At 47.9% G+C, this 14,083-nt stretch overlaps 1 protein-coding gene across 1 annotated transcript; it reads left to right on the forward strand.

Annotated features, from left to right (window-relative positions):
• The first annotated feature begins 11,847 nt into the window (after positions 1-11,847).
• On the forward strand, positions 11,848-13,832 carry LOC119312281 (LEAF RUST 10 DISEASE-RESISTANCE LOCUS RECEPTOR-LIKE PROTEIN KINASE-like 1.5). Its single transcript, XM_037588004.1, has one exon. The coding sequence runs from the start codon at positions 11,929-11,931 to the stop codon at positions 13,297-13,299; it is 1,371 nt and encodes a 456-aa protein (XP_037443901.1). The 5' UTR covers positions 11,848-11,928; the 3' UTR covers positions 13,300-13,832.
• Positions 13,833-14,083: the final 251 nt, after the last annotated feature.

Below are 14,083 nucleotides of genomic sequence, written 5' to 3' on the forward strand. Positions count from 1 at the left end.
CTCCCACTTGCACTAGAGTCAATAATCTAGTTCACATCGATATGTGATTAACACTCAAGGTCACATCCCCATGTGACTAACACCCAAAGAGTTTACTAGAGTCAATAATCTAGTTCACATTTACCATGTGATTAACACTCGATGAGTTCTGGGTTTGATCATGTTATGCTTGTGAGAGAGGTTATAGTCAACGGGTCTGAACCTTTCAGATCCGTGTGTGCTTTACAAATCTCTATGTCATCTCCTAGATGCAGCTATCACGTTCTATTTGGAGCTATTCCAAATAACTGTTCTACTTGGAGCTATTCTAAATTGTTGCTCCATTATACGTATCCGGTATCTCTACTCAGAGCTATCCGGATAGGTGTTAAGCTTGCATCGACGTAACCCTTTACGACGAACTCTTTTACCACCTCCATAATTGAGAAAATTCCTTAGTCCACTAGTTACTAAGGATAACTTTGACCGCTGTCCTGTGATCCATTCTTGGATCACTCTTGTACCCCTTGACTGACTCATGGTAAAGCACACTTCAGGTGCGGTACACAGCATAGCATACTGTAGAGCCTATGTCTTAAGCATAGGGGACGACCTTCGTTCCTTTCTCTCTATTCTGCCATGGTCGAGCTTTAAGTCTTAACTTCATACCTTACAACTCAGGCAAGAACTCCTTCTTTGACTGATCCATCTTGAACACCTTCAAGATCACGTCAAGGCATGTGCTCACGTCAAGATCACGTCGGTATACCGATACCTTGTTCAATCTCGTTACCGGCAAGTCTCTTTACTCGTTCCGTAACACATCATCCCGTGATCAACCCCTTGGTCACATTGTGCACATTATGATGATGTCCTACCGAGTGGGCCCAGAGATACCTCTCCGTTTACACGGAGTGACAAAATCCCAATCTCGATTCGTGCCAACCCAACAGACACTTTCAGAGATACCCGTAGTGTACCTTTATAGCCACCCAGTTACGTTGTGACGTTTGGCACACCCAAAGCACTCCTACGGTATCCGGGAGTTGCACAATCTCATGGTCTAAGGAAATGATACTTGACATTAGAAAAGCTTTAGCATACGAACTACATGATCTTGTGCTAGGCTTAGGATTGGGTCTTGTCCATCACATCATTCTCCTAATGATGTGATCCCGTTATCAACGACATCCAATGTCCATGGTCAGGAAACCGTAACCATCTATTGATTAACGAGCTAGTCAACTAGAGTCTTACTAGGGACATGGTGTTGTCTATGTATCCACACATGTATCTGAGTTTCCTATCAATACAATTCTAGCATGGATAATAAACGATTATCATGAACAAGGAAATATAATAATAATCAATTTATTATTGCCTCTAGGGCATATTTCCAACAGTCTCCCACTTGCACTAGAGTCAATAATCTAGTTCACATCGATATGTGATTAACACTCAAGGTCACATCCCCATGTGACTAACACCCAAAGAGTTTACTAGAGTCAATAATCTAGTTCACATTTACCATGTGATTAACACTCGATGAGTTCTGGGTTTGATCATGTTATGCTTGTGAGAGAGGTTATAGTCAACGGGTCTGAACCTTTCAGATCCGTGTGTGCTTTACAAATCTCTATGTCATCTCCTAGATGCAGCTACCACGTTCTATTTGGAGCTATTCCAAATAATTGTTCTACTTGGAGCTATTCTAAATTGTTGCTCCATTATACGTATCCGGTATCTCTACTCAGAGCTATCCGGATAGGTGTTAAGCTTGCATCGACGTAACCCTTTACGACGAACTCTTTTACCACCTCCATAATTGAGAAAATTCCTCAGTCCACTAGTTACTAAGGATAACTTTGACCGCTGTCCTATGATCCATTCTTGGATCACTCTTGTACCCCTTGACTGACTCATGGTAAAGCACACTTCAGGTGCGGTACACAGCATAGCATACTGTAGAGCCTATGTCTTAATCATAGGGGACGACCTTCGTTCCTTTCTCTCTATTCTGCCATGGTCGAGCTTTAAGTCTTAACTTCATACCTTACAACTCAGGCAAGAACTCCTTCTTTGACTGATCCATCTTGAACACCTTCAAGATCATGTCAAGGTATGTGCTCATTTGAAAGTACCATTAAGCGTTTTAATCTATCCTTATAGATCTTGATGCTCAATGCTCAAGCGGCTTAATCCAGGCTTTTCCATTGAAAAATACTTTCCAAATAACCCTTTATGCTTTCCAGAAATTCTACGTCATTTCCGATCATTAATATGTCAACAACATATACTCATCAGAAATTCTATAGTGCTCCCACTCACTTCTTTGGAAATACAAGTTTCTCATAAACTTTGTATACACCCAAAATCTTTGATCATCATCAAAGCATACATTCCAACTCCGAGATGCTCACTCCAGTCCTCAGAAGGATTGCTGGAGCTTTGCATACTTATTAGCATATTTCAGGATAGACAAAACCTTCCGGTTGTATCACATACAACCTTTCCTCAAGAATCGTCGAGGAAACAATGTTTTGACATCCTATCTGCAAGATTTCATAAATAATGCAGTAATTGCTAATATAATTCCAACAGACTCTTAGCATCGCTACGAGTGAGAAAGTCTCATCGTAGTCAACTCCTTGAACTTGTCGAAAAACATCTTAACGACAAGTCGAGCTTTCTCAATGGTGACACTTACCATCATTGTCTGTCTTCCTTTCAAAATCCATATGTACCTAACAGCCTTACGACCATCAAGTAGTTCTTCCAAAGTCTATACTTTGTTTTCATACATGGATCCTCTCTCGGATTACATGGCCTTGAGCCATTTATCGGAATCCAGGCCCACCATCGCTTCTCCATAGCTCGTAGGTTCATTGTTGTCTAGCAACATGACTTCCAAGACAGGATTACGTACCACTCTGAAGTAGTACGCATCCTTGTCATCCCACGAGGTTTGGTAGTGACTCGATCCGAAGTTTCATGATCACTATCATAAGCTTCCACTTCAATTGGTGTACGTGCCACAGGAACAACTTCCTGTGCCCTGCTACACACTTGTTAAAGTGCCGGTTCAGTAACCTCATCAAGTCTCCACCATCCTCCCACTCAACTCTTTCGAGAGAAACTTTTCCTCGAGAAAGGACCCGATTCTAGAAACAATACCTTATTGCTTTCGGATCTGAGATAGGAGGTATACCCAATTGTTTTGGGTGTCCTATGAAGATGCATTTTATCCGCTTTGGGTTCGAGCTTATCAACCTGAAACTTTTTCACATAAGCGTCGCAGCCCCAAACTTTCAAGAAACGGCAACTTAGGTTTCTCCAAACCATAGTTCATACGGTGTCGTCTCAACGAAATTATGTGGTGCCCTATTTAAAGTGAATGTGGTTGTCTCTAATGCCTAACCCATGAATGACAGTGGTAATTCGATAAGAGACATCATGGTATGCATCATATCCAATAGGGTGCAGTTATGATGTTCGGACACACCATCACACTATGGTGTTCCAGGCTGTATTAGTTGTGGAACAATTTCCACAATGTCTTAATTCTGTGCCAAACTCGTAATTCAGATATTCATCTCTATGATCATATCATAGATCTTTCATCCTCTTGTCACGACGATCATTCAACTTCACCCTGAAATTACTTGAACCTTTCAATAATTCAGACTCGTGATTTATCAAGTAAATGTACTCAACATCTACTCAAATCATCTGTGAAGTAAAAACATAACGATATCCACTACATGCCTCAGCACTCATTGGACTGCACATATCAAAATGTGTTACTTCCAACAAGTTGCTATCTTGTTCCATCTTACTGAAAACGAGGCTTTTCAGTCATCTTGCCCATGTGGTATGATTTGCATGTCCCAAGTGATTCAAAATCAAGTGAGTCAAAACGGTCCATTTGCATGGAGTTTCTTCATGCATATACACCAATAGACATGGTTCGCATGTCTCAAACTTTTCAAAAACGAGTGAGCCCAAAGATCCATCAATATGGAGCTTCTTCATGCGTTTCATACCGATATGACTTACGTGGCAGTGCCACAAGTAGGTGGTACTATCATTACTATCTTTTGGCATGAACATGTGTATCACTACGATCGAGATTTAATAAACCATTCATTTTAGGTGTAAGACCATTGAAGGTATTATTCAAATAAACAGAGTAACCATTATTCTCCTTAAATGAATAACCGTATTGCGATAGACGTAATCCAATCATGTCTATGCTCAACGCAAACACCAAATAACAATTATTTAGGTTTAACACCAATCTCTTTGGTAGAGGGAGCGTGCGATGCTTGATCATATCAAGCTTGGAAAAACTTCCAACACATATCGTCAGCTCACCTTTAGCTAGTCTCCGTTTATTCCGTAGCCTTTTGTTTCGAGTTACTAACACTTAGCAACCGAACCGGTATCTAATACCCTGGTGCTACTAGGAGTACTAGCAAAGTACACATTAACACAATGTATATCCAATATACTTTTATCGACCTTGCTAGCCTTCTTATCTACCAAGTATCTAGGGTAATTCTGCTCTAGTGGTTGTTCCCCTTATTACAGAAGCACTTAGTCTCGGGTTTGGGTTTTACCTTGGGTTTCTTCACTAGAGCAGCAGCTGATTTGCCGTTTCATGAAGTATCCCTTCTTGCCCTTGCCCTTCTTGAAACTAGTGGTTTCACCAACCATCAACAATTGATGCTCCTTCTTGATTTCTACTTTCGCGGTGTCAAACATCGCGAATACCTCAAGGATCATCATATCTATCCCTGATATGTTATAGTTCATCACGAAGCTCTAGCAGCTTGGTGGCAATGTCTTTGGAGAAACATCACTATCTCATCTGGAAGATCAACTCCCACTCGATTCAAATGATTGTTGTACTCAGACAATCTGAGCACAAGCTCAACAATTGAGCTTTTCTCCTTAGTTTGCAGGTTAAGAAAGTCATCGGAGGTCTTATACCTCTTGACATGGGCACGAGCCTGAAATCCCAATTTCAGCCCTCAAAACATCTCATATGTTTCGCGACGTTTCAAAAACGTCTTTGGTGCCTCAACTCTAAACCGTTTAACTGAACTATCACGTAGTTATCAAAACGTGTATGTTAGATGTTTGCAACAACCACAGACAACGTTCGAGGTTCAGCACACTGAGCGGTGCATTAAGGACATAAGCCTTCTATGAAGCAATGAGGACAATCCTCAGTTTATGGACCTAGTCCGCATAATTGCTACTATCAACTTTCAACTAATTTTTTTCTCTAGGAACATATCTAAACAGTAGAACTATAGCGTGAGCTACGACATAATTTGCAAAAACCTTTTGACTATGTTCAGGATAATTAAGTTCATCTTATGAACTCCCACTCAGATAGACATCCCTCTAGTCATCTAAGTGATTACATGATCCGAGTCAAACTAGGCCGTGTCCGATCATCACGTGAGACGGACTAGTCATCATCGGTGAACATCTTCATGTTGATCGTATCTTCTATACGACTCATGTTCGACCTTTCGGTCTCCGTGTTCCGAGGCCATGTCTGTACATGCTAGGCTCGTCAAGTTAACCCTAAGTGTTTCGCGTGTGTAAATCTGTCTTACACCCGTTGTATGTGAACGTTAGAATCTAACACCCGATCATCACGTGGTGCTTCGAAACACGAACTGTCGCAACGGTGCACAGTTAGGGGAGAACACTTCTTGAAATTGTTGTAAGGGATCATCTTATTTACTACCGTCGTTCTAAGCAAATAAGATGTATAAACATGATAAACATCACATGCAATCAAATAGTGACATGATATGGCCATCATCATTTTGCTCCTTTTGATCTCCATCTTCGGGGCTCCATGATCATCATCGTCACCGGCATGACACCATGATCTCCATCATCATGATCTCCATCATCGTGTCTTCATGAAGTTGCCTCGCCAACTATTACTTCTACTACTATGGCTAACGGTTAGCAATAAAGTAAAGTAATTACATGACATTTAAGTTGACACGCAGGTCACAAATAAATAAAGACAACTCCTATGGCTCCTGCCGGTTGTCATACTCATCGACATGCAAGTCGTGATTCCTATTACAAGAACATGATCAATCTCATACATCACATATATCATTCATCACATCCTTTTTGGCCATATCACATCACATAGCATACCCTGCAAAAACAAGTTAGACGTCCTCTAATTGTTGTTTGCATGTTTTACGTGGCTGCTATGGGTTTCTAGCAATAACGTTTCTTACCTACGCATGAACCACAACGTGATATGCCAATTGCTATTTACCCTTCATAAGGACCCTTTTCATCGAATCCGATCCGACTAAAGTGGGAGAGACAGACACCCGCCAGCCACCTTATGCAAGTAGTGCATGTTTGTTGGTGGAACCGGTCTCACGTAAGCGTACGTGTAAGGTTGGTCCGGGCCGCTTCATCCCACGATGCCGCCGAATCAAGATAAGACTAGTAACGGCAAGCATATTGAAAAATATCAACGCCCACAACTACTTTGTGTTCTACTCGTGCAAAGAATCTACGCAATAGACCTAGCTCATGATGCCACTGTTGGGGAACGTAGCAGAAATTCAAAATTTTCCTACGTGTCACCAAGATCTATCTATGGAGAGACTAGCAACGAGGGGAAGGAGAGTGCATCTACATACCCTTGTAGATCGCTAAGCGGAAGCGTTCAACTGAACGGGGTTGATGGAGTCGTACTCGTCGTGATTCAGATCACCGATGATCCTAGTGCCGAACGGACGGCACCTCCGCGTTCAACACACGTACAGCTCGACGATGTCTCCCACGCCTTGATCCAGCAAGGAGAGAGGGAGAGGTTGAGGAAGACTCCATCCAGCAGCAGCACAACGGCGTGGTGGTGATGGAGGAGCGTGGCAATCCTGCAGGGCTTCGCCAAGCACCTACGGGAGAGGAGGAGGTGTCACGGGAGGGAGGGAGGCGCCAAGGGCTCAGGTATGGATGCCCTCCCTCCCCTCCACTATATATAGGGGCAGGGGAGAGGGGGAGGCGCAGCCTTGCCCCTTCCTCCAAGAAAGGGGTGCGGCCAAGAGGGGGGGGAGGAGTCCATCCTCCCCAAGGCACCTCGGAGGTGCCTTCCCCCTTGAGGACTCTTCCCTCTAGGGTTCCCTAGGCGCATGGGCCTCTTGGGGCTGGTTCCCTTGGCCCATGTAGGCCAAGGTGCACCCCCTACAGCCCATGTGGCCCCCCGGGGCAGGTGGCCCCACCCGGTGGGCCCCCGGGACCCTTCCGGTGGTCCCAGTACAATACCGATGACCCCGAAACTTGTCCCGATGGCCGAAACAGGACTTCCTATATATGAATCTTTACCTCCGGACCATTCCGGAACTCCTCGTGACGTCTGGGATCTCATCCGGGACTCCGAACAACATTCGGTAACCACATACAAGCTTCCTTTATAACCCTAGCGTCATCGAACCTTAAGTGTGTAGACCCTACGGGTTCGGGAGACATGCAGACATGACCGAGATGTTCTCCGGTCAATAACCAACAGCGGGATCTGGATACCCATGTTGGCTCCCACATGTTCCACGATGATCTCATCGGATGAACCACGATGTCAAGGACTCAATCGATCCCGTATATAATTCCCTTTGTCTAGCGGTATTTTACTTGCCCGAGATTCGATCGTCGGTATACCGATACCTTGTTCAATCTCGTTACCGGCAAGTCTCTTTACTCGTTCCGTAACACATCATCCCGTGATCAACCCCTTGGTCACATTGTGCACATTATGATGATGTCCTACCGAGTGGGCCCAGAGATACCTCTCCGTTTACACGGAGTGACAAAATCCCAATCTCGATTCGTGCCAACCCAACAGACACTTTCAGAGATACCCGTAGTGTACCTTTATAGCCACCCAATTATGTTGTGACGTTTGGCACACCCAAAGCACTCCTACGGTATCCGGGAGTTACACAATCTCATGGTCTAAGGAAATGATACTTGACATTAGAAAAGCTTTAGCATACGAACTACACGATCTAGTGCTATGCTTAGGATTGGGTCTTGTCCATCACATCATTCTCCTAATGATGTGATCCCGTTATCAACGACATCCAATGTCCATGGTCAGGAAACCGTAACCATCTATTGATTAACGAGCTAGTCAACTAGAGGCTTACTAGGGACATGGTGTTGTCTATGTATCCACACATGTATCTGAGTTTCCTATCAATACAATTCTAGCATGGATAATAAACGATTATCATGAACAAGGAAATATAATAATAATCAATTTATTATTTCCTCTAGGGCATATTTCCAACACTCCACAACAAATACTTTCGATTACTATTATGAGTGTGCATATGAGTTGTTATCAACAACCAAAAAGGGGGAGATTGATAGTGCAATCATGCCCTTAATCATATTTTGATGTTGATGACAACACATATGCTAGGGACTAATCATGTTTATCAAGTATATCTCAGGATTATGTCTCAAAGACCGTGTGTATGGATCATGACTAGGGACAAAAAGCATATAACTCAAGAATGGATATACAAGACATTGACTTTGTTTATGGTTTGTTCTTGAGTATAGGGATCCCGCACTATTAAGAGGGGATCGTTGGATCTAGTGAAAAATTTGCTCAAAATCCACTTTTCCTATACTTTGCCTCCTGATGTCCGGGTTCTATGGACGTCCGGTCCCTCTCAGCTGCCCAGAAGTCCGGCTCCCTCCGGTCGTCCGGTGTTCCTTTACAGAGTGGTTTTTACGGATGTCCGGAACTCTCCAGACGTCCAGTACTTTCACAACAGAACCATTTTTACGGATTTCCGAACTCTCCGGTCGTCCGGGGTCTGGATGTCTGGCCCGGCTCGGACGTCCGTGTCCTGTGTACTGGGTCGTGGCTCACAGGTTCACAGCGGCCGGTCGTCCGATGACTGTCGGACGTCCGGACCTATTTGTGCCTCCGGACGTCCGACCTATCTTGTGCACTTATGTATCCCAAACGATCACCTTTTCTCACCTACTATATATATGCCTTTCCCTTCCACGGGATAAGGTTGACCATTCACTTTGAGCCTACAAAGAACACTCCTCACTCTCTCTCATTCACCTACACCAAATCCTAGATTCCCAAGTGTTCTAGGAGCATTTGAGAGAAGTTCTCCAATCAAGTGATAGATCCACTCCTTCCCCTTCTTTGCACCGAAGGAATTCTCGATTTGAGCAAGTTTTGAGCTTTCCCAGATCGTTCTTGTTACTCTTGGAGGTTGGAGACTCCTAGGCGGTAGGAGTCATTCGGAGAGGAATCGAACTTTGTGATTACCCTCAGAAAAGTTTGTGAGGGTTTGGAGACCACCCCAAGGTCTACCACTAGTGGTTGAGAAATGCCTCCGTGGTGTTGTCTCAAAGGGAGAATAGGGTGAGCCTTCGTGGCGTTGGTGTGCCTTCCACCTCTATAACGGTGACTAGCTTCCTTCCAAGGAAGTGAACATCGGCATACATCCTCGTCTCCCGGAGTTGCGGTTATTCCTAACCCTAACTCTCTACTTGTGGTTACTTGTCTCTTTGCACTTACGTACATCATATTGTGCTTGCTTACTTACGTGCTTGTGTTACTTGCTTAGTACTTAGTACTCACTTGCAATTGTTAGGCTCATCTTCATATTCTGCATTATTGCCTAAAATTGCTAAGTAATAATTTAAATTTTGTAATTGTACCTATTCACCCCCCTCTAGGTCCATCTCAATCCTTTCACCGCTGGAGTCAGTTCACTCCCAGAGTGTGTTGTCGAGATGGCTCATGTCGTGGTTCGCAGAAGCTTCAGACGACAAGCGCGCTGTCATGGTTCAGGGTGTATATGCGCTTTGGCTGGCAAGAAATAATGCGCGCGAGGGACAACGTATTGAGCAAGCGGACGCGATCGCGAAACGAGTCTTTTATCTGATGGGAGAGTGGCAGTCGATACATGGGCGTAAATGCAAGCAGGATAAACCAGCAGTGGTTGGAAAGTGGACACCGCCTGAGGAGGGATGGGTGAAGGCCAATATCGACGGCGCAACGGCGAAGGGTGGTGAGAAAGGAGGTGCAGGTATGATCTTCAGGAACCAAGATGGTGCATACCTCGGAGGCGCCTGTCATTTTTTGCCTCGATGCAATGATCCATCGACAGTGGAACTGCAGGCGTGTCGGCGAGCAGTTCAGCTGGCAGAAGAGCTCAATATTCCCAGATTACATATAGAGATGGACTGCCAAGACATAGTGAGCAAGCTGAGGAGCAAGGAGAAGGACATGTCTACGCTGGGACCGATTGTCGAGGAGATCAAGCACAAGCTGACGTCGAGGGAGGAATGGAAGATCGCATGGGTCAGACGAGGTGCAAACCGTGCCGCCCACCTGCTTGCTAGACATGCTGTCGCTAATAACTTATGTAAGGTGTGGCAGCTTATGACCCGGACTTTATTTTACATGTAGTGTCGGACGAAATCCCCACTGGGGACGACTGATTTTTAATAAAGAAACGTTAAGCTAAAAAAAGACTACGTGAAAATGCGGTGTTGACCCGAGGTCCTTGTGTGGGCACCGCGGTGATTTATCGGATTTTAAAAGTTGAATAACATGGCATACCTATTTGTGCGAGTTATCGTGGGGGGGTCAAAGATTGCCGTCTCGACTACTCGGATCATCTCTCTTTTTCATATTTGTCCAGGCACCGCCAAACCTCGTGGATTGAATGTTCAAGTTGAGATTTGGCAGCTAATTTTGGACAATGTATTGACCATAACTACTAGACAATGACGCTACTGGTAGGACTTATGCATGTTTCAACACTACAGTCCTCCTCTTGGCTATCCCCTTCCCCGTCAAGTCCCACGCCTAACCAATGTCATCAACACTATCGTTGCTGCCTCGTTGACCACCTGCTATCCTTTTCGGGGCTCGTGAGACATATGGAGAAGGGGGTTTAATGTACATATTTGAGTCGCTAAAATTTCCAGATATGTTCGTGTTGACTCATTCATGGACCGCCCATCCTGGTCGATCGGAATTTCAGATACAATAACCTTTGATTTGAACAAGGGGCATCTGATCCTTCAATCACACTCGCTTATCCACCACTCATCCTCCTGTGGTTTCTTTTATGAGACACAATCTTCATGCCAATCTCATGCAATGTGGTCGAAATTGAGATTTGCCCGCTAAATCCGGATAGTTTATTGACAATAACTTCGAAACCATACCACTACTCGCACAAGTTATGGATCATTCAAGCACTCACCTCCCATCCTCATTGTCCAACTCACCTCCCTTCTCGGCCTACAATTCACCCCTCGATCGAGTCGCCACGCCTTACCAGCGACCTCCACCGCCATCCTTGCCGCCTCAAAGACCGCCGCCGCGCTCCTCTCCTCACCATGCCGCCCGTCAACCCTACAATTTTGTTTCTCGACATAATTGTGTACACACCTCTGGTGCGTCTTGCGGAAACACAAGGGGGGAAGAAAGTCCATTGTACACATGGAGCAGTTGAAATTCGGAATTGCTTCACACACGATACACATGAACGATCTGCGAACGATGCCTTCTCTACGCATCAGCTAAAAAAACAAAACCAATCGCCTCCTGCATGCACGGACGCGGTTGGAGCTGCCACATGGGATCGTCCATGAGTCGGCTGCTGGGTTGTCGTGTGTATAGGAGCGCCGGTTGAAATTTCCAGATATGTTCGTCTTAATTTTTGCCAAGAGGAGACCCGGAGAACCGCATTCCCGTGGACCCCAGCGCCCATGTGCTGACGTGAAAACGACTCACGGCACTCCGCTGGCAGTGGCCACTGCAGCAGAAGCAACCCTCGTCTCCCCACCGGTCGCCGCCCCCCAAATTCCCCTCCTTTCCTCCCCGCTCCTCGGCCCGATCGAATGGCCGCGCCTGGATCGCGCCGCGCCGGAGCCCAGATGCCCCCGCGTCTCCTGCTCCTGCTCCTCCTCCTGGCCGCCGCCCTCCCGCCGCCGGCCGCGTCCCGGCTCGGCGACCACGAGCCCCCTCCTCCGCCCCCGCACCCGCGCGCCCGCCAGCACCGGGCCCAGAGCGGCGGCGGCACCGGGGGCGCGAGCCGCGTGCTCACCACCGCGCTCGTCGCCGCCGCGTCGCTCCTGGCCGTGCTCCTGCTCTACCTCTGCGTCGCCATCGCCGTGCGCCGCATCCGGGGGAAGGGGGAGGGCGGCCGCGCGTCGCGGCAGCAGGCCTCGCAGTCCTCCCGCGCGGCCGCGTTCCTCCGCCGCCACGGCCTGCACCACAGCCGCCCGGCCTTCACCTACGAGCAGCTCCGCGCCGCCACGGCCGGGTTCGACGCCGCGCGCAAGCTCGGGGACGGCGGGTTCGGGACGGTCTACCTCGCGTACCTCCCGCCCGCGGGCCGCCCCGCCGCCGTCAAGCGGCTCCACGTGCCGCCCTCCCCGTCCCCGTCCTCCGCCACCATCACCAAGTCCTTCTGCAACGAGGTGCTCATCCTCTCCGCGCTCCGCCACCCGCACCTCGTCCGCCTCCACGGCTTCTGCGCCGACCTGCGCGCGCTGCTCCTCGTCTACGACTTCGTCCCCAACGGCACCCTCTCGCACCACCTCCACCGCCGGGGCCGCGACGCCGCGGCCGCCGCGCAGCTGCCGCCGCCGCTCCCGTGGCGGACCCGGCTCGCCATGGCGGCCCAGATCGCGTCGGCGCTGGAGTACCTCCACTTCGCCGTGAAGCCGCACGTGGTCCACCGCGACGTCACATCCTCAAACATCTTCGTGGAGGCGGACATGCGCGCGCGCCTCGGCGACTTCGGCCTGTCGCGGCTCCTGGCGACGCCCGACGCCTGCTCCACGGCGACCGGGCGGGAGGTGGTGTGCTGCACCGCGCCGCAGGGGACTCCCGGGTACCTGGACCCGGACTACCACCGGTCGTTCCAGCTGACGGAGAAGAGCGACGTGTACAGCTTCGGCGTGGTGGTGCTGGAGCTGGTGACGGGGCTGCGGCCCGTGGACGTGGGCCGGGAGCGGCGGGACGTGACGCTGGCGGACTGGGTGGTGTCCAAGATCCAGATCGGCGAGCTGAGGGAGGTGGTGGACCCGGCGGTGCTGGGCGAGCTCCCCGGCGTGATGCCCAGCGTGGAGGCGGTGGCGGAGCTGGCGTTCCGGTGCGTGGCGCCGGACAAGGACGACCGGCCCGACGCCCGGGAGGCGCTGGCCGAGCTGAGGAGGATCCAGGGGATGCTCCCCGAGCTGTCCAGCCACAAGGACTCCTCTTGACTTTGGATTGCACAGATCAGAACTGAGCCAGCTCTGCAAAATCTCGGATTGTTGATGGCTGCGGTTCAAATCCTGATCTCTTTGGCTGGCAGATTAGTCGCACTGATCGTTGCATTTGTCGAAGACGAGTGCCTCATTGTGGATGACCGGATGGCAAATCTGTTCAGACATGTCGCGACCCAAATCCAAGGTACGTGGAGGTTTATAGATATACTGAGATCAATCAACGGTAGGAGGACACTGTGACAGTAATACGAGCTTGATTGTGTCGGTTCTGTGAGCTCAAGGAGTAGCACGAGCAAGCTCCTCCGCCTGTTGTGTTTGGCAGTGGCTTGTGATCAAAATGAACAACTGTATGTAACATAACCCGGCCGTTCTTGTCAAGATGAACACCTGTAAGTTGGTTCTGTAGTCAAGAAACTGATGCTTGGTACGTACGTATGAGACAGGCACCCCACAATTGGGTTCTTGTTATATCGCAAGTGGTAGTATTAATTTTCTCCATGATGATGATTATCCTATCATACAGTTGACTTGGCCTGGAAAATGTTCAGTACTTAGTACTCCCTCCGTCCGGGAATACTTGTTTGAAATACTTGTCAGAGAGAGAGAGAAATGGATGTTCCGCAAGTATTTCCGGATGAAGGGAGTACATTTCTATCTCTTGCATGTTGATTTTCCAGGGATCACCCACTCCTACTTGGAGTTTAATTATGTGCCTCCTCGTTTTCACATATGTTTGGTTGCTTGCCAGCGTCAAACCTCTGATAGAGCAAATCAACGC

Source organism: Triticum dicoccoides, chromosome 5B, assembly GCF_002162155.2.
Source record: "Triticum dicoccoides isolate Atlit2015 ecotype Zavitan chromosome 5B, WEW_v2.0, whole genome shotgun sequence".
NCBI lineage: Eukaryota > Viridiplantae > Streptophyta > Magnoliopsida > Poales > Poaceae > Triticum > Triticum dicoccoides.

Excerpts from the sequence above, each read along its gene's own strand:
- LOC119312281 (XM_037588004.1), top strand. The coding sequence starts at position 11,929 with ATGGCCGCGCCTGGATCGCGCCGCGCCGGAGCCCAGATGCCCCCGCGT.